Source organism: Daucus carota, chromosome 1, assembly GCF_001625215.2.
Source record: "Daucus carota subsp. sativus chromosome 1, DH1 v3.0, whole genome shotgun sequence".
In the NCBI taxonomy this organism is placed as follows: domain Eukaryota; kingdom Viridiplantae; phylum Streptophyta; class Magnoliopsida; order Apiales; family Apiaceae; genus Daucus; species Daucus carota.
Genome location: NC_030381.2, coordinates 5,062,767 through 5,083,262, shown reverse-complemented (window position 1 = coordinate 5,083,262; position 20,496 = coordinate 5,062,767). Strand labels below are relative to the sequence as shown.

Genomic DNA, 20,496 nt, shown 5'->3' with positions numbered 1-20,496 from the left:
TTCTCATTTTTTGAATATTTAATATTATACATATGTTTAACACCATTATTCAATGGTGTTATTTATGCCCCAATGTATATTCATGAATGAAATAAAAATAATTTATTTTCAAGTTTTATAACAAATTGTATTACTAACGATTATATATAATTATATGTGGTTTGTTTAGAAAGATTATAATAATTTGTCAATGTTTAATTTTAATATAGTGTTAATATCATTTCTATATTTCAAATTAATAAAAATATTAATTTCATAAATAAGAAGACATAATCAATAAAAATAATGCCAATTAATTAAATAATAATATGAAATTTATTTTAAGTGATTACTTTAATACTTTAATTTTTTTATTTATAAAATATATAATAATATTTTTATTAAAACCGTGCATATGCACTGGACTAATCTAGTTTAAAACAATGTGATGTGATGCACCGACATGATATAAATTTTAAATTTTCATTAATTAATAATAGTACTAGATTTGTAACTAAAATAAAATAAAATTTGATTTTGATAAGAAGATCCGAAAATGAGAAGATGAAAGATTATGAAAAATACCGGCAGGGCTTGATTAGGCTTAAAGGGAAACATGGTGTGGATGGGAATGCCGCAATACGATGGGGGCGTTTGAATTAATGTATACGATTATGATAATGAATATTTTCAAATGATTTACCCGTCAAGTGGGAATGAGGATTTCTGTTAACCGGATTCATTAACGATGAACCAAGTAGCCCGTATATATAAATTGTCATGGTGGTTGCATGCTGAGAGTGGACTTGAATTAAGGGTAAGGTTAATTAGGGGTAGGGTTTGCTATTTCTGTTTTAGTTTGTTTTTCGTATGTAATTTTACTGTTATTACAGCTAACAAGAGGGCTTTACTACGGAAATTTTATATCCGGAAATTTTAGAACCAAGATGAATGACCATTTGCCTTTTGATTAAATTTTGAACCAAAACTCATTGAACTTGGGATCAATTATCAAAATCATGTTTGAATTTTATGCTAGAGCAAAAATGACCGAATTTTTCCGTTGTAATTGGGCTATTAATGACCATTTGACTGTCAAAATTCGTAGTAAATAGTTGAAAACCCCTGATTGTTGTAGCATGTCTCGATTTTTTGTTCCATTTTATTGGTTTTGTTATAATCGTTATAGTACCATTTTTTGCTAGACATTACTAAATTGCACTATCTGAATAACAGAGCACCTGTGTACGTGTTATGACATTTGAGTTTTGTGAATGCGCTTGGTGTTTAGACTGCTGAGTGTTGTGAATATGGTTATTTATGATGAATTACTTGTCTATGTTTAGTGTTCTATTAATATATTTTACTTCGATTGTAGTTGATTTTACAATAATATTGTATGGTGATGTCGACCGAAATACCATATCTAGATGTAATTCTCTGTACTAAAGTATCTAATAAACTTTGGAATGTAAGAAGTCAGTAAATGTTATTCACATGAGACGTTTAAGAACGTGGCCAATAGTAATATGTACATAGCAGGCTGGGTGCTCTGAAATGCGGAGTGGTGAGTAACGTAGCATTTGGTTTGGCATTTGTGAATTGGCATTTTGAATTTATTAATTGATCATCAGTTTCCTAAGAAACGGTTGGTAAGGTAAGGCTTTGACCTCTTCTCCATGAAGATTCAATTGCATAGGATTAAAAATTAAAAGAAGCTAACTCATTTTTTTTAATCTCAAAGAATATCTAGTATATAGAATTGGATTGTTCTGATGCTAAACTACCAGTTTAGGATTATTTTTAGTCTGCATAATTTGACTATTTCTTTTTATTACTGATAATGCAAACTATATTAGGATATATATGTATATGAGATGGATTTAGGCTTTGTGTTTACTCTTTAATGGTTATGCCAATATATACTTATCTCCCCGAACTTGACCCCTTGTCCTTATGCTGCTGTTTTCTTTGACAGTTGCCAGTAAGATCGAGATGGAACAATCAATGAGATCTGACACCAAGTTTTCTCAGAATTCCCACTCGTTAAACTGATGATCACCAACCGTGACAAATGGCTTGTAAAGAGAGAATTGAGTGAGCCAGAGTGCTCATGTTGGTGTTCAACTCAAACCAGTCAGGGATCTATTCCACGTTATATGTTGCTCATATTATATTTTATAATGCAAAGCCTCTTCATAAAGTCTTTACCAGCAGCAAGATTTCCATGGTCTGGCTGAGAGAGATGACTTCCGGAATTTATATTAAATACATAATCAGGTGAGAATGATGATTAATTTGGTCATCTGCAATCATTCTTTCGATAGTTGCTGAAAAGGTGCAACACCTTTAGTTTACTATACAGGAGCCATTTTTTTAAACTGTACATCTTTTGTGGTCATAAGTTCAAGCTCTCCTGAGATATTTGTGAAGATGTGGTTAAATTTCTGATCTATTTGTACTTGAAATATAAAATTTCTTTTACCTGTCTGAGATTCTTGACTAATATAATCCATCCTCTAATGCCCTCCATCTTAACTTTTTGAATTAAGTATCAGAACATATTACTACAATAGGCAAGAAAATATTAATTAGATTTATATATATGAACATCTAATAGGCGATAAGTGATGTATTCATCCTGAATACCAAGTTAATCGAGATATAAAGTCTATCCAGAATATATGATCACTCAGTATGAAAAGCTGGAATATGCACTTATATGTTTTAGGTTTAGGAAACTTGCAAACTTGAGTGTTTTTTAGGTACTCGAGTTTCTGTAGCATGTAAACAAAAAGCATAATTGAAAGTAAAATCAGAGTAATAACAAGAAATCATAAAAAGATATGAAAGTACATTCTAAATTTGATTGCATTCTGTAATTCTGGTCACAAGCCTCAGCTGTTACTTTAGTTTGGAGAGAAGGTCATAATTAAAAATCATATGAGAAATATGAACTTGAGAATCGGAACCAGTTTAGTGTTTTCCTTTAATTAGGATGAATTCATCTTTAGTAATTGAAATGAGATAACCATAAACTTTATTTAAGTAAAACATGGATTCCTTTAGAAAGATTCTTCCTGCCAATGATCAGAGCATCTTTCTATATGTGTTCTTTACTTGTATCATAAAATATTCACTTTGGCTTGAATCTGAAAGGAAACATGAAGAATTTCAAATATGGCTTGAATTCAGGGTAAGTAATATTCAGTGTGAAACACATGTTTTCTAATTATTGTTCACTATTATTTATGCTTTACTTCAAACATTCAAATAGTTTTGATTCTTTTTCTTTGACATCTAGCATGTATCGATATATATAGTATCACTTCTGTTTCGGGAAGCATGCATAACTTTCAACTACAAATACTATTCACATCTATACATTGTTATTAAGAAAATAATCAAGGCGAACATGCTAACTGAATTCCAGATGGGAGAGGAAAACTCAAGAGCACGTCATGACATGCCTCTCAGGCGGACACGTAGCAAAGTTTACAAAAGTATAGCAAGTAAAAAGCTGGTGTCTCTTGAATTTCTTTGCGAGTACTGGAATGAAGAACCTGCAGAACCACTAGATTGTGAAGGCAACACACTTCTTCATTTGCTAGTTATCAGCAATAGTGAGAATGCTTTAAGGAAACTGATGGATGATGGTGATGTTAGCCAAGCACACCTCACTAAACAAAACCTTAGAGGTGAAACAGCGCTACACGAAGCTGCAAGGCATGGTAATTTAGGTATTGTTGTATTGCTGTTAGAAAAAGAAATGAAATTAATTCAAATGCTCAGCTGTTCAGATCCTATGTGCAACTGTGAAGAATGTGCCGAAAAAGGAAATTTAGCTTCTGTCCCAAATAATTTAGGAGAAACGGCACTCTTCCTTGCGGCTGCATGTGGAAAATTGGATATTTTCAAATTAATTCTGAAATATGGCAATGATGATTGTACGACACAGAGAAAAGATGGCTGCACTGTTCTTCATGCTGCTATTATGGGGGAACACTATTGTAAGTCTTTATTCAAAATTTTATGTATTTTGAATTTATGTATATATAATTCAAAAGAAAAAAAGAAGACAAGAACAAGGCTTTTCGAATATATAATTCTTTCTAGGTCATTCTTTTTCCTTGTAGGAAATTAATGTAACAAGTTTATAAAAGTATTGTTGTTTAGGGCAGTACTATATATATCCATCTTCTCTTGTGATGTTTTTCGAAAGAAAATAAAAATATCTTTTAGGCAATGCTAACAGTTGTCTATTCTGGTTTCTCCTTCTATTTTGTGTAGAATTTTTTGTGTGATCTCAGTCTTGGATTTTACTGTCTCTAGTCACTTATTTGATGCCTCTGGTTTCAAAATGCAGTCACAGCTAACAAAATATTGCGTTTGGACCCTGTGCTTGCTCAAAAATATAACAAATCCGGGGATACCGCTCTGTATATCCTGGCCTCATCACCATCTTCGTTTCTAGGCTACTCTTTTTATAAAGCAGCAAATATGGGCAAGGTTTCTATGATTATTCTCCGGAGTTTAAGAGCTATATTGTTCTGGTGTAAGTGTGCTTGCCCTTTTTTAAATAGCATTACGTGCATTAACACATAATTATGCTGAGATATCTATGCATAATTTCCTTATTTGAACATTTTACTTGGTTAATCCATTCTGTGAAGTAGTCATTTGTACAATAGTCCCTTGTTTCCTTAACCGTGGCTCAGTGCAAAGATTATTAGGATCATTTTGGTAGTGAAAAGGTCCTAAGGTATTACAATAACAATAACAGGTTTTACATAATAAAAGTGAAAAATGCACAATATGTGGGTGAAAGCCGAATCCTCTACATGTAATTTAAAGCACAATGATTGTTTTTAATGCATTAAGTTCATGATCAAACCTAGCATTGTAGAATAATAAACACTCTTATTTTTCAGGTAACAACATGTTGAGGGTTAAATGCATGCGTGAGTATGGTAGATAGTGTGAATGAGTAAAACTGTTCGCAAATCGTATAATATCTAAAACTCTTTTATATGGATTATATATTTTTATTCTAAAAGGGAAAATTCTAAAACAATATTCCATATTTTTAATAATTTTTATAATGCGGTCAAAGTACTTAAAAATACGTGTGTTTTAGATGGAGCAATAAGCTCTGAATTGGTGCTATATAATATAGTGTAGTATTAAGTTGGAAAAAATTAGTCATAATTATTTGAAAAAATCAAATTTGAACTTAATCCAAATTTCGAGCCATAAATTCGAATCACAACCTAAAAGGCCAAATTTTAATTTAATAACTCAAATCATAATCCAAAATTTGAACCAATATTTGAAAAGAAGCATAAATTCCATATATACATGCATATTAGCCAAACTCGTCAAACTCAAACTCGATTTCGAACTATTTAGTGGAGTTTGAACTCGAGACTGACAGTGTTTTGCTTGATTCGACTTCGAACTGTTTAGTCGAGTTCGAACTCAAGTCTGATAGTATTTTCAAATGAGACTCTTCTCATGCACAACCATTTCTTTTATTTACCTTCGGTCAGAACATATATCTATAGCCTTGATGTTGTGTCTGAACATGTCTGTACAGCAACAATAGGGCACTTATATAGATTAACATGCCCAGTATAGGCAAGGGCATTTATATAGATTAACAAGGATAGTCATCCGAATAATTAACAAACCAAAAAAATGAAGGCTTATAAGTTATATGATACAAAGAGACTGTAATAAAAAAGGAGGAGGAGCACTTAGAAATCACTGTCACTTTAACATATATAAGAAGATAGCTGGGTCGCCAAACTCTAGAACTCTAGAGAAGAGTTGATTGTTCTTGAACAGTTTATTGTCTCACTTATATTGTGATGAGTTACAACAATATCACATGTTTAGGGAAGACTTACTATTCTTGAATAGATTATTACCCCACTTACGTTGTGATGGGTTGCAACAATATCGCTTTTAGGATAAAAACGACTTTGAGTAATTAAGTACTTATAAGGATTTTCTCAATTGTATGTGTCAGAATATACATCAGTCACAATTTACATAAAGGATGGGTTTTAGTCATCAGAGTTTGTTAAGCTCAGAAATGTTAAAATTTCTCACCCATGTCGCCTGGCGGACGTGAGACGCCAAGATATTCGCCTAAATCGCCCTTCGACCAGTGGCATGACGTGGCAAATCTACACAATTACATTTCACTCATTTCAAATAAGTAACTTCTCCTCAATTTCTTTTATTATTTATTCTAAGAAAATGTCTTAGATCCAAACATGAAAGTTTAGGTGCTTATACTGATTAAGGAACAAGCTCCATCTGTTAGTTATATCAATAACATATATAAAATAAGTATTAAACTTCCCATTTTCTAACAGTTTCTCTCAGAAACCAAAAATAAGTATCAATTACCTAATAATTTATAGATTATACAAAACTTCCTTATTCCAAATTAAATAGTTATCAACTTAACATTATTATTTAAGACAGATATATTGATAATTTTTAGAATAGATGATTCTAAATTTTAGACATCTCGTTATCGCACATTAAATAAATATAATGAACTCCTGTATATTTTGATTTCTGTTGTGTCATCAAGCAGGTATACCACACATGTATACTTTGGAATCAGTGAGAAAAGGTGATGAGGAGGATTCAGATAGAAGATGGAAAGCCGAGATCCTTGAAAAAGAAAGAAATCCATTTGTCAACCTACTTTTGAGTAAAGTTCTTATTCCTTTGCTTGAGGTTCATACAACATTATGAATGAATGTTCTAAATTATGAACTGAGAATTGAATATGATATATTTTGTACAACTGATGAGCCAGTTAGAGCATGTCTGCGTTATTTTTTCCAGGATTGCCTTGGATTCAGGAAATTGATGATAAGAAGCGAAAGAAGTTTCTTGCAGTGGCACTTGCAAAGCAACTTCTGGAGGAAGAGGTAGATTGGAGTCGTTACACATATTCTTCACCTAAAGACCAGGATCAGAATAAAACTCCGAATAAAGTACATTCAAACCCTCTTATGCGAGCCATTGAAATGGGCATACCCGAACTAGTCGAGGAAATCCTCCGGTATATTCCTGGTGCTGCCAACTCTATTGACAAGGATGGAAGGAATGTCTTCCATTATGCAGCCGAGCATAGGGCTGGTGACATTTATGAGAAGCTGAAAGTTTCTGTGGTTAACAAAGACAGAATGTTGTCAGATGTTGATTATAAAGGAAACACAATATTGCATTATGCAACAAAAATCATGCTTTCCAGTTCCACTAATCTTTCTATAGGAATAGCGAACCTGCTGACTTGGGAAGTCTTTTGGTTTCAGGTAAAAAATACTTCTACTTTAGATAACTTAAAATGCATGTCTCTTCTGGAAGCATATGAACGCACCAGCAGAAGTATTGAGGCATAATTTTATAATTGTTGAGGTGTGAGTATTTACTTTTGTCTCATGCATCCCACAATTAATTAAAAAAAATTGTCACCATTACAATATTCATTTCCTTTTTCTTTATTATCACCATCGTGTTGATTACCATGATTCAAACAGCGCATAAGACATGACTGTCCTCCACATCTATTTCATATGCGGAACAATGATGGATGCACAGCAGAAGATTTATTGTTGAAATACTACAACAATAAACGAGAAGCAGTGGTGAAAGAAGTGAAAGAAATGAATCAAGGCGTAATGGTTGTGGCAGCATTGATTGCCACAGTAAGTTTTGCAGCTGTTTTCACTATACCCGGAGGATTTGATCAAAATAATGGCACTCCCCTGTACTATAAGCAAAAAGACCATCATTATCATGAGCTGAATCAGTTTTTCGATGCTGTTTGGTTTACTTTCTTTGCTTCTGTGACTTCCCTGGGAACTCTTCTAACAACTCAGTTGTCGCGATTTCATTGGGAAGATTTATACCTTGTACTGCCACTGAGGTACTTGATTGCTTTATTGACTCTCTTCCTCTCTGCAGGCTCTATAGCTCTCACGTTTCACCGGGCCTTAATACTTATGGGTTACTTGACTCTAAAAATCTTTCGAGCCCTCCTCATCATCTTCAGCATCTCGGGCCTATTTTATGTTGATCCCACATGTTATGTCTTCAGTTACATTGTGGAGGTACTTCGACATTCAAAGCCATACAAGAGTGTACGTACGTAGTATATGTGTTCCATATGTCGTCAAATAAATAAAATTGTATGAAAAGCCGCTATAAACTTCACACGTTGTATAGAGCACTTCTCTACTTCCAGATATACGGCTGGCTTGGTCATGGACTCATGTCCTACTGTTTTCTACTTGACTGAGAATGAATTTATGATTGTTATTGTTTACTTTCTTTGCAGAGTTACAGCAAGTCCAAAAATTTTTTTTTATGTCTCAATTTAAAAAAAGTTAATCATAATAGTGTCAGAATAAAATCAGTCATGCTTTATATCAAGACAACTTCAAGTCTTATTTTTAAGACATCTCTCTTTTCATTTGTTTTATATCACTAGACAACTTCAAGTCTTATTTTCAAGACATCTCGCCTTTTATATTATCATGTATTTATCATGTATTTTATAATAAATTATTACACACGTTCACTTTATATTGTCTCTCTACTTTATACTGTATTTTAATGATGAAAGAATATTTTTAATAATAAAATATTAAATATATAGTTAGAATAAGACATTTTGAGGTTAGTTAAATATGTCCTAGGTATCATTTTTATATTATATTTAAAGTCTGCACTAATCTCATTGTTAGACTTGCTCTTAATTACACAAAATTATTAAACCTGAGAACGACACGCGAGCCAGAGCGTTTCCATGTTGTCCTTTTCATTCCTTATTTTAAAAATAAATAAAATTTTGTTATAAAAATAATGAAAAAATAAATTAGTATATTTGTTTTCAATTATAATATGTTTTAGTCATCATATAGATGAAAGAAGTATTGTACTGTTTGTTACAAATGGAGAAATGAGATATGAAAAGGTTTGATCTAAAATTATTTAAAAAGGGATAAAATTATTATCTCATCACTATTAATATTTGACAAATATTACAAATAAATGATAAAGATATATTTTCACAACCTATTTATAATATGAATAAAATATTATGAAAGTCAATTCTTTAATATAAGATATAACTAATCAGCAAATAATATTTAAAAAAATTTAATATATTATTATAAAATTACTCAAAACTGAAACGTGAATATCTAATAATACTAAATCAACAATAAAATGATATTGAAAATTAAATTAAAATTATTATTGAGAAATTAATATCGAGATTTTATAATGTTATTAGAGCATCTCCAACCATTAAAAACCCTTAGCTAAAAGATGACATGTCATATTATAAATAAAAAAGTTTAGCCAGCAGCACGAAAAACTATTACTCCAACCATACCGAGCTGTTGTCTATAATTTTAGTCAACCTCCTATGGATGACTAAATTTGTCGAAACTCCACAGGTGTGTAAGAAATTTGTAAGAAGATTGCACATCCTTTATTACCATATTGAACTAATATATACTATTTTAACAATCTAAAATATTAATAACATACTATTTATAAATTATATCCAACCAATATAGCCAATATCATTGAAGCAAAATGTATTACAAGCTCAGCAAATTTTACATAATGTCTTACCAGTCTTATTTAGCCAACGATTACAGCCAACGCAGTTGGAGATGCTCTTAGGATAAAAACTAACGGGGGTGTATTCGATTGGGATTTTAATGGATTGTTTTTAGTCTATGGATTTTAATGGATTGTATGGGATTTTGATTTTGTGTGGATTCTTGATAAAATGTTGCAGAGTTGATGGGATTTAGGTACAATGCTTCAAAATCCCAATGATTTTGATGGGATTTCAAAAAACTTATAATACACTGAAGAATGCCATAAAATCCATCATTTTATGAAATGAAAAAAAATCCATCAGCATTTGAATACTATCAGATTTTAATGGATTTTAAACAATCCCAATTGAATACCATCAGATTTTAAAGCATAATTTAAAATCCCAATTGAATACCACCAGATTTTGTAGCATAATTTAAAATCCCAATTGAATACCTCAAGATTTTAATGGATTTCAAACAATCCCAATCGAATACCCTCGGATTTCATGAATGCAAAAAAATACTTTAGAATCTCAATCCAATACACCCCTCTAAGATGACTCAACAAAAGATGTGATTTGTGTATTACATTAGGATTTTAAAGCATTTTTTTTCATTTGTGAAATCCAAGGATATTCGATTCAGATTGTTTGAAATTCATTAAAATCGTGGAATATTCAATTAGAATTTTAAATTATGTTACCAAATCTGGTGTATTCAATTAGAATTTTAAGTTATGCTTTAAAATCATAAAATCAGAAAATATTCAATTGGAATTGTTTAAAATTCATTTAAATCTGATGATATTCAAATGTTGATGGATTTTTTTGAATTTCATAAAATGATGATTTTGTGGCATTTCTCAGTGTATTTTAAGTTTTTTGAAATTCCACCAAAATTCATAAGATTTCGAAGTATTGTGCTTAAATCCTAGAAAATTTATATCAACTCTACTAAGTGGGTGTTTGTTTCCCGCTTTTAAGCCGGGCTTCTAGTTTATAAGTTAGAAGCACTTATTTCGTACCGTTTGTGTAAAAAGTCAAGAAGCACTTATAAAAAGCTAGGAATGCTAGCTTTTGTTTCAGGGTTTCTGCTTATTTCCCAAACACTTTGATCACTTATAAGTCTTAACTTGCTTCTAACTTCTATTCCACTTTTTTATTTTAAGCAATAAGCACTTATTTTAAGGTCACCCAAACGGCCCCTAAATTTTATCATAAATTCGCACAATATCAAAATCACATAAATTTATTAAAATTATTTTATCAAAAATTCGCGCAAAATAAAAATCACACGCAATTCATTAAAATTCATAAACCGAAAAAATCTATTTTCATAAACCGAAAACAATCTATTGACATCCCAATCGTTTTGATATGCTAGTTTTCCCGATTTCAATTCGACATAGAATTTGATTTTACTATTCGAAACCCTTGAGCAGCGCCTAAAATAAAAAGTAAAACGACATCGATAATAGCCCTTCAGATTTCTTCTACTATCAATCTATCGCACTCTAATGGGCGACCGCGACGCCTATCGTGACCGCGAGAGAGATCGAGATCGAGATCGAGAGAGAGACACCAGAAAACGCGACCGTGACCGTGAGCGCGACCGAGACCGTAGCAAACGCTCGCACACGCCGGACCGGGCCAGATCGCGCCACGCCCGGTCGAGAACTCGCTCGCCGGACCGGTGGCGAAGCCGCTCCCGCTCTCCCGACCGGCACAGGTCTCGCCGCCATCGCTCTCCCTCCCCGGACCACTCACGGAAGCGACAGAAGCGCGGAGAGAGCAGTGAGAGAGACCGCCGGAGAGACTCATCCTCCGCCGCCGCCGCCGTGTCGGAGTTTGTGGACGGGATAGTAAAGGAGAAGAAGGAGAAGAAGGGAGAGAGTGTGGAACCGGAGATGGATAAGGATGAAGCTGAGATGATGAAGATGATGGGGATACCGGTAGGTTTCGATTCGACGAAAGGGAAGCATGTGGATGGCAATGATGTTAGCGGTATTAGAGCTGTTACGAAGCGGATGCCGAGACAGTATATGAATCGTCGTGGCGGGTTTAATCGTCCCTTGCCTGCTGAAAGGAATCGTTGAGTTTTACTTAGGCCTAAGGTTAGGTTTGCTATTTCTGTTTCGGTTTTGGTTCCGTAATTCGTGTTTTTAACTATTTGTTATTGCAATTCGTGGTTTTAACTGTTTAATATTATTGTTCTATAACTGCATTATCTGAATTAGAGTGTGGTTGAGTAATAGGATATTTGATTTGACTTTTGTGATCGGGCTTTATGTTCAGAGTGATGTTATGATGATAAGTTACTTGGCTAGGTTTAGTTTTTTTTTATTATTTCTATTTTTATGATTTACTTGATTATGGTTGATTTTATTAGTAGTGCATTTTATTTTCCTAATTACAGAGTGCACTAGTAATCCATTCTCTGGTTTGGCTTTTGTGAATGAGCTACGTGTTTAAATTGCCTCTTAATTATGGTACATTATTCGTTGGTGGTTCCAGGTTCCTACTTATTGAAGGTGGATAGTTCCACTGTTACTCAAATGCTGATGCAGTGAATGTGTTTGAACTTATAAATTTATTAGGAGTAATCTGAAAGAGGGGAGCTGGGGGGTTGGGGGTGCTGTAGATAAGGTAAGGCTCTGGACCTCTACTACGTGAAAGATGCTTAAATCACATATGATTAATCGTTGATACTTACAAGTTAAAACAATTGTTTGTTTATATAATTGGACTATTTCTAATCTTACTAATTATGGAATTTATAGTACTACTCATAAATGGCGGGATTTAGGCTCCGTATTTAGTCATTAGTGGATAAACCCATATATTTTTCATCTTCTTAATTTGATGCCTGACACTTTTACTGCTGCTTGCTTTTTTGTTTTGACTGTTGCCACACATCTGATATCGCCTTGGGTTCACTTGTAATTGCAGTTTACCACTAGATTTGTTGCTTATAAAGCTTTTTCTTAGAAACCCAATAATCCTTAAAACTGACAGACAACAAATTCATGCTGTGCATTTTGGAATGCTACAGCATATTGATGAATGTTCAGGGTAAATTATTCACGCTGTGCATTTATAAGGTGTAGTGATAGTAAATTGAAGTTGATTTAAAAGCTATAAATGGAGTTGAGATTATCTGGATAAATATTTTGAATGAGACCAAAAATAACTTTAGGTTTAGTGTAAAATACAATATAGAATGTAAAGAAAATAAACTAATTTCTTTTACCTCATTAATACATCATGCTATGCATGGCTAGGACAACTAATTTGGGTGCACTGACTATCGAAAGACTCCTTACTAGATATGATGGAAATTTGATATTCAATGAGAATCATATTCATCTCTCCTTTTAGTGTGACCTGTCCACTACTGTGAAATGAAACCCCTACTTTAAGCTTCACTGAGATCTAGTTGTAAGTCTTTTCCTGCTTTAGTTTGCTAGCAGTTTCTTTTAATCTTCCCTATTATTTATATTAGCTTGAATGGTTAGTTGAGGAAAACTGCATTGGACGTTGTAGTTGAGATTTCTAAGAGATTAAGAGAGAATAACTAATGCGTGGTAAGTTTGGCTGGCAAATTCATAGAAGGTGTTCAGAGTAGTTTTGTTTGTTTGTAAAGATGGTAAATAATTATTTTTTGCTAATCACTTAGATGGAATGGAATGGGGGAGAATGGAATGAAATTTGTGTTATAAATTTGGGGTGATTAGAGAAAATTTCTTAAATTTTCATTTCTTCGATTATTCCATTCCAAACTATTAGAACTAAAAATCTAACCCCTATGTTTTGGAAGGAATGCTCATTCCACTTCTTCATCATGTTTCCCTTCAATCTTCATCATAAAATTTTAGATTTGCTCATATTTAATCACTATTGTCACATGATTTCTTATTTCTCCGTTAAACTTCTTTATAATCTTTCATTCCATTCTCTCCCCATTTCATTCCGTCTAAGTGAATGCAACCTTACGATTTGATTATATTAAGCTGTTTTATCTATGTGTTATTGTGTTACCTTTTTTTATTCCTGGTGGATGTAATATACTATTGTGAAGCATTATTTTCCAAATCTGTAACAATCTATTGACCTTTTGTTTGCACAACTACATGTTAATGTGAACACTTAATAATCTTTATACTGTATATGCAAAACTTCATTATCTGAAAAGATATGAATGATGTTAGGCTGCCTTTCTCTACGCATTCAGACAAATCCTTGTTTACCCTGTAAAATAATCTGTGAGTTTTTTCCCTATCCATGTATTTGACTTGTTTATGCAGTTTTTGTATGGTTACTTCACTTGTGCAGTTTACTTGTCTGAATTATGAATGTATTGGATATTGAATTTACTTTGACGTAATAGCCATTTACAGAATGCCTCAAGTTTTGCTTTTCTGCAGATGGAACATGGAATCAGGCTAATGAATCAAATCAATTAGGGAATGAGCAGCGGCTTGGTATTGGCGGAAGTGAATTTTGTAAAACACCTTTTGTATTCTTTGAATAGATGTATTGTACCTGAATCGGTTATTACTGCTAGTCAAGATAGTAGTCAGCTTCGCCAGTCTGTTGTAACATACAAAATCGGTCTTCACATTGTATTTCATGAATTACTCAGTAAGCCCTTCTCAACAACTTGTTCCGTAAATGTGCTCAATTGTCAACTTTAAATGTGCAATCATGCAAAAAAAATTAAAACATTCCAAGGATGAAGTGTGCCTTCTTTACATATGGTCAGAAAAAGTATAGTAGTAGTATGCTTTATATAATGCAGATGCATACTATAATACTAAGGATTCAGTTCTAAGCAACGTTCCAAATCTCCATCTTCAATTAGCAGAGTACTATATACATACATAAGTTACAATCTGATATTCTGATTGAGTGATCAGGATCAGGATCGGGCATGTATTCAAGTATACAAGCTATAATAATACTTGTAGTGAAACCCCCGTGAGATAGATGTCGAGCAATTGTATCATTCAGCCCTGTAAGTGAGCCCAGCTCTTGGACTCAGCGGAGGTGATGCCTGTAAAAAACGAAAGGGGAAAAATATATTAGTTGGTATATCAACATATAGAGAGAGATATAATCAGTAACGAACCAAAATATGAATGGAAACCTCAAAGTCTCCTTCGTTCCACGCCGAATTTTACAGCGGATTGTTGGAAGTCCTAAGCGCTGATGGGCTTCATACCTGTGACAGCCTGAGAAACCTGTAGGTGGAGAAACAAAGAAACTAAAATTTATGTATTTTAGACTTTTGTTCAAGGTTCTCTTAAGTCGACGTTGAAGCATCCATGCCACTTGTTGCCAAAATTCATATTTTCTTCTAATATATTGTACTGGGGATCAGGATTCTTCTACTGGTAGCGTAAAGATGAAACTACTACTCATGAGAAACTGCTCATATTTAGCAGGAAGCCATGAACATAAGTAAAAAACAGAAATGATGATAAAACAAAATTTTGCACATACCATAGTAGACACCATCTACCTCGAGCACATCAATCTGCATAAGAATTTCAAGGACTGGATTATAATCAATTATAGCCTGAAGTTTAGCGTTCAGTTTTGAAAGTATTTATTTAAACTGATTCAGGTAGACAAAACAATAGAAGTCTGCACTTTAGTAATACCAGAATGTTTAGATCTTGTATCATCTTTAGAACATTAGGACCAATTAGCACAACATGAAAAGTTATACACATTTATCCTAATTGCACAATCTGCAATACTTTAAACACAGTCGATGTAACAAGATTGTCTTCAATTGCTAGGAGATCTTTTCTGTTGAATAATTGAGTTCTGAATCATTTTCATGAATAAGAGCATCTCCAAGAGCCTCCTTGTTGGCTCCTAAATATAATATAAAAAATGTGGCTCTTAGTAATTTAGGACAAAGTTAAGAGTGTAAACTCCAACAATACTCTCTACATTTCTTCTCTATTTCATATTTTATTCATATATTGGGCTCCACTATAACAAAAGAGAGGGAAAGATGGAAGTTGATTGGAGGGAAGGATTTTTTTATTGTGAAAAAATAAGTTAGGAGCCATGTGGTGACTCTTAACTTTGAGGAGAGAGGAGAGAGAAACAAGAGGCTCTTAAGATTTAAGAGCCACTTAAGAGTCTCTTGGAGCAACATTTTGCTTCTCTCTCCTCAAATCTCAAGTTAGGAGCCTAAATGAAGAGCCTCTTGGAGATGCTCTAACGCTTGTTCTGTAGCGACTTGTCTGCAGGCAGACATACGTCACAACCTTAACACAACATCAAGACCATCGTGTAACTTGCAAGGTTGTCAGTTGTCACTAACTACTCTAAGACATTTACAGAGAGGAAACTTGCATTGGTCAGTGATTAGTGGCAACTAATATGAATTAAGGTTAGGTACCTTCACCAAATAACTATGAATCATAGACACGAGTACACAACTTGTGCTGCAGCAACAATATTAATGATAATAACTCCTTAATTAAACTTAAAATCTGTAGTCAATTAGTCTATATATGAGCAATAACAGAAGCAAAAAATGAAATGAATCAGAAAAGATAAGCTGCATACAGGCACTTGAAGACCGATTTGCGCGATGCTATCCATAAGATCCTTAACCTTTTCTTGATCATTCGATCGGGTACGCATAAGAGGTCTTCTTATTTTATCCAGGGGAAGTTCAAGAATCACTGGCCCTCCTGTCTGAGGCACACTTGGAGAAGCTCCTGCAACCATTTTATATCTTCTACTTAATTATTCTTCTAAATCACTAAATTCTCACGGACCCATCATCATATAAATCTTTATTGAACTTTTCCAAGTCATGAATTCATATATGTAAAGTAAAGAAGAGTAGAAGAAGAAAGTACCATTGGAGGAAGCTGAAACAGAGAAGGTCCTGAAATTGTTTGGAAATTGGAGAAGATAAGCCATTCTTGATCTGGGCTTATAGTTTCTTGAACCAGTACTATTGCTAGTGAATGATCAGAATTGAGATTTTGGTCTGATTATTTATTCTTTTTAATAGAAAGAATGAACAAGATAAATATCCAAAGCCTTATATATTATGAAAGAATGGCCTTTGAAAATGAAGGTTGATAATTGTTTTATTTATAAATTATTTGTATTGCTATAAAGTTAATGAAAAAAAATACAAAAATAAAATTGGAAATAGCAAGGTAATCTCTCTCTCTCTCTCTCTCTCAGAATTTCACTGCCATGGCTGCTGCTGTCAACCCTTTCTCCCTGTTAAGGTAATAATATCTCTCTCTCTCCCTCTCCCCCCTTCTCTCTCCCTCCCCCCTCTCTATCTCTCTCACTGCTCAAAGTCCCCCCCCCCCTCTCCCCCCCCTCTCCCCCTCTCCCTCCCTCTCTCCCTCTCTCTCTCTCTCTCCCCTCCCCCAGATGTTATCATACTAGCTCAATTCTCTTCTTGAATTATAGGGGTCCGCTAAGAGTTGGAGCTTGGGCAACAATTAAGGCCTCTAAAGAAGGCTTGTGTATCTCCCCATCTCACCCTATTCTTCAAAATGCTCCTCGTTTTCGTAGGTACAAACTAACCCCCTCTTTAACAATTTACATTACATACTGCAAATTGACAACTTTCGCAATAAAGATTGAAATGTTATTAGTTTATGTAATAGTTGATCTTTGATTTCTTGCAAAAAAAATTGCTCAACTTTTTTGAGGGAAAAAATGTTGGTATTATTATTAGTGTCTGTAATGCCAGTTTGCACTCGGAATGCTTGTGTTTTTCAGAACTATGTGTTCGGTGGGTTCTACAAATAATGAAGAAGCTATTGCCAAGGTAGCTGCAGCGAGTGCGGACAGTGGAGCTCCAACCATGTATGTACTGATTCTTCATAAAATGCTGGTATCTTAAGTATGAGATACTTATCATATTTAGTGATGTTTCATATGTTTTCAAACTTTATGAAGTTCGTGAAATGAACAACACGACTGTTTGAGACTTTGTGATAGTATTCTTATAAGGTATCTATATGGAGTTGTTATTGTTAAATCACAGAGACAATAGTTTTTCTCCCTGTGTCCTCCTTTTTTCGGTTAATGTGTAAATTTTTGGAAAACAGTGAAGGTTCAAAAGGTTCTCTTACCATCCTTCTGCTTGGAAGGAATGTAGTAAATTGAGGTAACAATGAAATGAAAATTTGAAAATATTTAGGCGCGCAAATTTATTCCTGAATCCTTCCTCCATGCCATGCCATGCCATATATACCACAGGTTCAAGGTTGACTAGAGCTCAACTTTTTCAATTTAGGATGAATGCATATGAATTCTTCCCATTTATTTCCTTCACAAACTTTATGGTATATAAATTTTTAATTTGCATTGGATCATGTTATTTTTTCATTTTAAGGTCTGTTATCATTCTCTTTCACCTCTAATGTTATCTGCTTCTCTTAAAATCCCATCCACTTCCATTCCATTCTGATTTCTCCCAAACAAATGATCGTAGTTTCTATTAATGGTCATTTTTTTCCTTGCATAATCTTCACCATATAATACCTTTATCACCTGTAAAATGAATACATCTGTTTGTGAGCCCTGATGGGGATGTTACGTACCACTCAGTATAGGTAATGAATGTTTGATTCATTATCCTACCACCCCTGTCCCACGGCAGCACCTGAGACCTAAGGCGGCTGCTGGAATAAAAATAATTAAATTAACAGATAAGTACCGCATGTTGATATGTCATTCAAGTAATTATGACTCCTTACTTGTAGCCAATCAGTTTTTAGTTAATGCAACAGATACTGGTTTCGTCAGTAATACTCATGCAACATCTCACAAGGAAGTTACTGAAATAATGAAATTTGAAGTTTTCACATGTTATTCAGTTATAATCTGAGACGATCATACTAGTTCTGCAACACCTCATTTCATCTTTCATCAAATTGTGAAAAATAACATTTGTATCAAGAAAGTTAGTGATGAGTTACATCATCACCTTAAAATTAAGAAGTATTTTCAATACAGCTGAACTGTGATATAAAAAATCTAAACTTAATGTGCTGCAACACCTCATTTTATTTTTCATCAAATTGTGAATTTGCTTATATCTCATCATTTTACATTCGTTGTACTATCTTTTTGTAGATTTGACAAAATTATAGCAAAAGAGATACCTTCCACGATAGTATACGAGGATGAAAAGGTCCTTGCTTTTCGTGATATCAATCCTCAAGCTCCTGTACATGTTGTAGTCATTCCAAAGTCTAGAGATGGGTTAACTCAGCTTGGAAAGGTAAACTTTCTACTGATAAAGTTAAATCAAAAGGATTCTATTGATCCTTATTTCTGGTTACTGATATACATGGCTGCACAAAACTGATAGCTAATCAACTATTCACTCTGTCACCTTGCATTTAGGCAGGCTGTTAGCTTGCATCGAATTTTCTGGTCTTACGAGATTTAGTGCCAACCTGATACCATGTTAAGTCACCAGTTCTCCTAAAACCTCACGGTGGCAGGAGGAGGGCTCACCATAATCATATTGAATATTCTAAGTTTCTAACAATATATGTATTTCATTAGGCCAATTTGTGCCCCCAAGGGCCAATGCCCATTTATCACTCTAAACTAAGCATGATTTAATTAAAGGTGATTTAGACATAATTAGAATGACTCACCTCTCTAATACTGAATCAAAAAAAAAATTACACTAAAGATATTATTAGCCATGTGAAACAACTCGATCTTCAACACATTCATACTGAAAACGACTATAATTTGTAAACCGTGTTGCCTAAATAATAAAAATGTCCAATGCTTATCTTTATGATCTCTAACATAGAGAAGGAAGATATGTGCTTGATGTGAATATTCATGAAGGAACAGAGTAGCATTTTCGTGACAAGTTAAAGTGAAACAACTTTTTTGCCACATAGAGTATATTACTACTTGCAGATATCTTAAATATGCATGATTGAATAATTTGTAGTTGTGATGAACTTCTGGCTTTACAAGAAGTTCTAATCAATTCAGGGTCTTATATATTGATGATGAGTATTAATCTTCTGGATGTTGTTTAACCTTTACATTTGCTGGCAAAAACACCAAGTACTTTTGTGATTTTATTAGCTTGCAGTTATAGAACTTGATTCAAAAAATTGTTTTAGGAGTCTGAGGCAAGTGATCTCTGATTTGAATTTAATGTGATATGGATGTTTATTATTTTTCTTAGGCCGAAGAAAGACATGGAGATATACTGGGTCATCTTCTCTATGCTGCTAAATTAGTGGCAGAGAAAGAAGGTATTGTGGATGGATTTCGTGTTGTGATCAACAATGGACCTGCTGCATGTAAGTTGATACAAGCCGTAGTTGCCTTCATTTAACTCTTACTGCTAGACTAAATATAAGAGTTTTACTCAGTAATTTTCTAGGTACAGTCTACATGACTCGATATCGTTTGTCATGCTGATTCATTACATCCTGATTGTAGGTCAATCGGTTTACCATATCCACTTGCACGTACTCGGTGGAAGACAATTAAAGTGGCCGCCAGGTTAAGTTCAGACTTGCAACAGAGCAGGATGGTTAAAGCATCTCTTGTTTTCTTCAGTTCCCCCCTTGTCAGTTCTAGTATATGCACTTGATTTCATGCTGATCCCATTTGTAGACTGTAATCATCGGAAACTATGTGCCATCACAGTTAGAAATTTCAGAAAGTTAAGAATTAGATTTCTCCTGTAATAATTTTTCTTTCCAGTTAGTTTCAGATGTTTTCATGCAGTAAAGAGGCCATGCTTCCATACAAAATCATCTGAAAATGAAAAGATGGAACCAGAAAAAAAAAACAAAAAACGACTAGCTGTATTTTTTAATTGG

General features: G+C 33.6%; 4 protein-coding genes across 7 annotated transcripts; 3 read left to right on the top strand and 1 right to left on the bottom strand.

Annotated features, from left to right (window-relative positions):
• Window positions 1-563: 563 nt before the first annotated feature.
• On the top strand, window positions 564-8,330 carry LOC108195430 (uncharacterized). 2 transcript variants are annotated; one of them, XM_064091114.1, is made up of 7 exons: window positions 564-796; window positions 1,958-2,259; window positions 3,413-3,989; window positions 4,346-4,534; window positions 6,590-6,709; window positions 6,847-7,319; window positions 7,545-8,330. In XM_064091114.1, the coding sequence occupies exons 3-7, from the start codon at window positions 3,413-3,415 to the stop codon at window positions 8,157-8,159; spliced, it is 1,974 nt and encodes a 657-aa protein (XP_063947184.1). In that variant the 5' UTR covers window positions 564-796; window positions 1,958-2,259; the 3' UTR covers window positions 8,160-8,330. The 2 variants fall into 2 exon arrangements, with proteins under 2 accessions (XP_063947184.1, XP_017217885.1); XM_017362396.2 differs by lacking the exons at window positions 564-796; window positions 1,958-2,259 and having other exon boundaries at window positions 3,341-3,989; window positions 7,545-8,329.
• Window positions 8,331-11,067: 2,737 nt separating this feature from the next.
• On the top strand, window positions 11,068-14,284 carry LOC108204242 (uncharacterized). 2 transcript variants are annotated; one of them, XR_001803728.2, is made up of 3 exons: window positions 11,068-11,739; window positions 12,140-12,271; window positions 14,050-14,284. XR_001803728.2 is itself a non-coding variant. In XM_017373586.2 (2 exons), the coding sequence occupies exon 1, from the start codon at window positions 11,143-11,145 to the stop codon at window positions 11,719-11,721; it is 579 nt and encodes a 192-aa protein (XP_017229075.1). In that variant the 5' UTR covers window positions 11,073-11,142; the 3' UTR covers window positions 11,722-11,739; window positions 14,050-14,284. The 2 variants fall into 2 exon arrangements, 1 of the variants encoding a protein (XP_017229075.1); XM_017373586.2 differs by lacking the exon at window positions 12,140-12,271 and having other exon boundaries at window positions 11,073-11,739.
• Window positions 14,285-14,327: 43 nt separating this feature from the next.
• On the bottom strand, window positions 14,328-16,715 carry LOC108204245 (sulfiredoxin, chloroplastic/mitochondrial). 2 transcript variants are annotated; one of them, XM_017373588.2, is made up of 5 exons: window positions 16,513-16,715; window positions 16,214-16,368; window positions 15,128-15,161; window positions 14,754-14,865; window positions 14,328-14,678 (listed from the first exon to the last, which is right to left on the bottom strand). In XM_017373588.2, the coding sequence occupies exons 1-5, from the start codon at window positions 16,574-16,576 to the stop codon at window positions 14,663-14,665; spliced, it is 381 nt and encodes a 126-aa protein (XP_017229077.1). In that variant the 5' UTR covers window positions 16,577-16,715; the 3' UTR covers window positions 14,328-14,662. The 2 variants fall into 2 exon arrangements, with proteins under 2 accessions (XP_017229077.1, XP_017229078.1); XM_017373589.2 differs by having other exon boundaries at window positions 14,772-14,865; window positions 16,513-16,714.
• A 25-nt stretch (window positions 16,716-16,740) lies between these two features.
• On the top strand, window positions 16,741-20,380 carry LOC108204243 (14 kDa zinc-binding protein-like). Its single transcript, XM_017373587.2, has 6 exons — window positions 16,741-16,896; window positions 17,087-17,191; window positions 17,402-17,488; window positions 18,764-18,911; window positions 19,851-19,968; window positions 20,111-20,380. The coding sequence occupies exons 1-6, from the start codon at window positions 16,862-16,864 to the stop codon at window positions 20,176-20,178; spliced, it is 561 nt and encodes a 186-aa protein (XP_017229076.1). The 5' UTR covers window positions 16,741-16,861; the 3' UTR covers window positions 20,179-20,380.
• The last annotated feature ends 116 nt before the right edge of the window (window positions 20,381-20,496 follow it).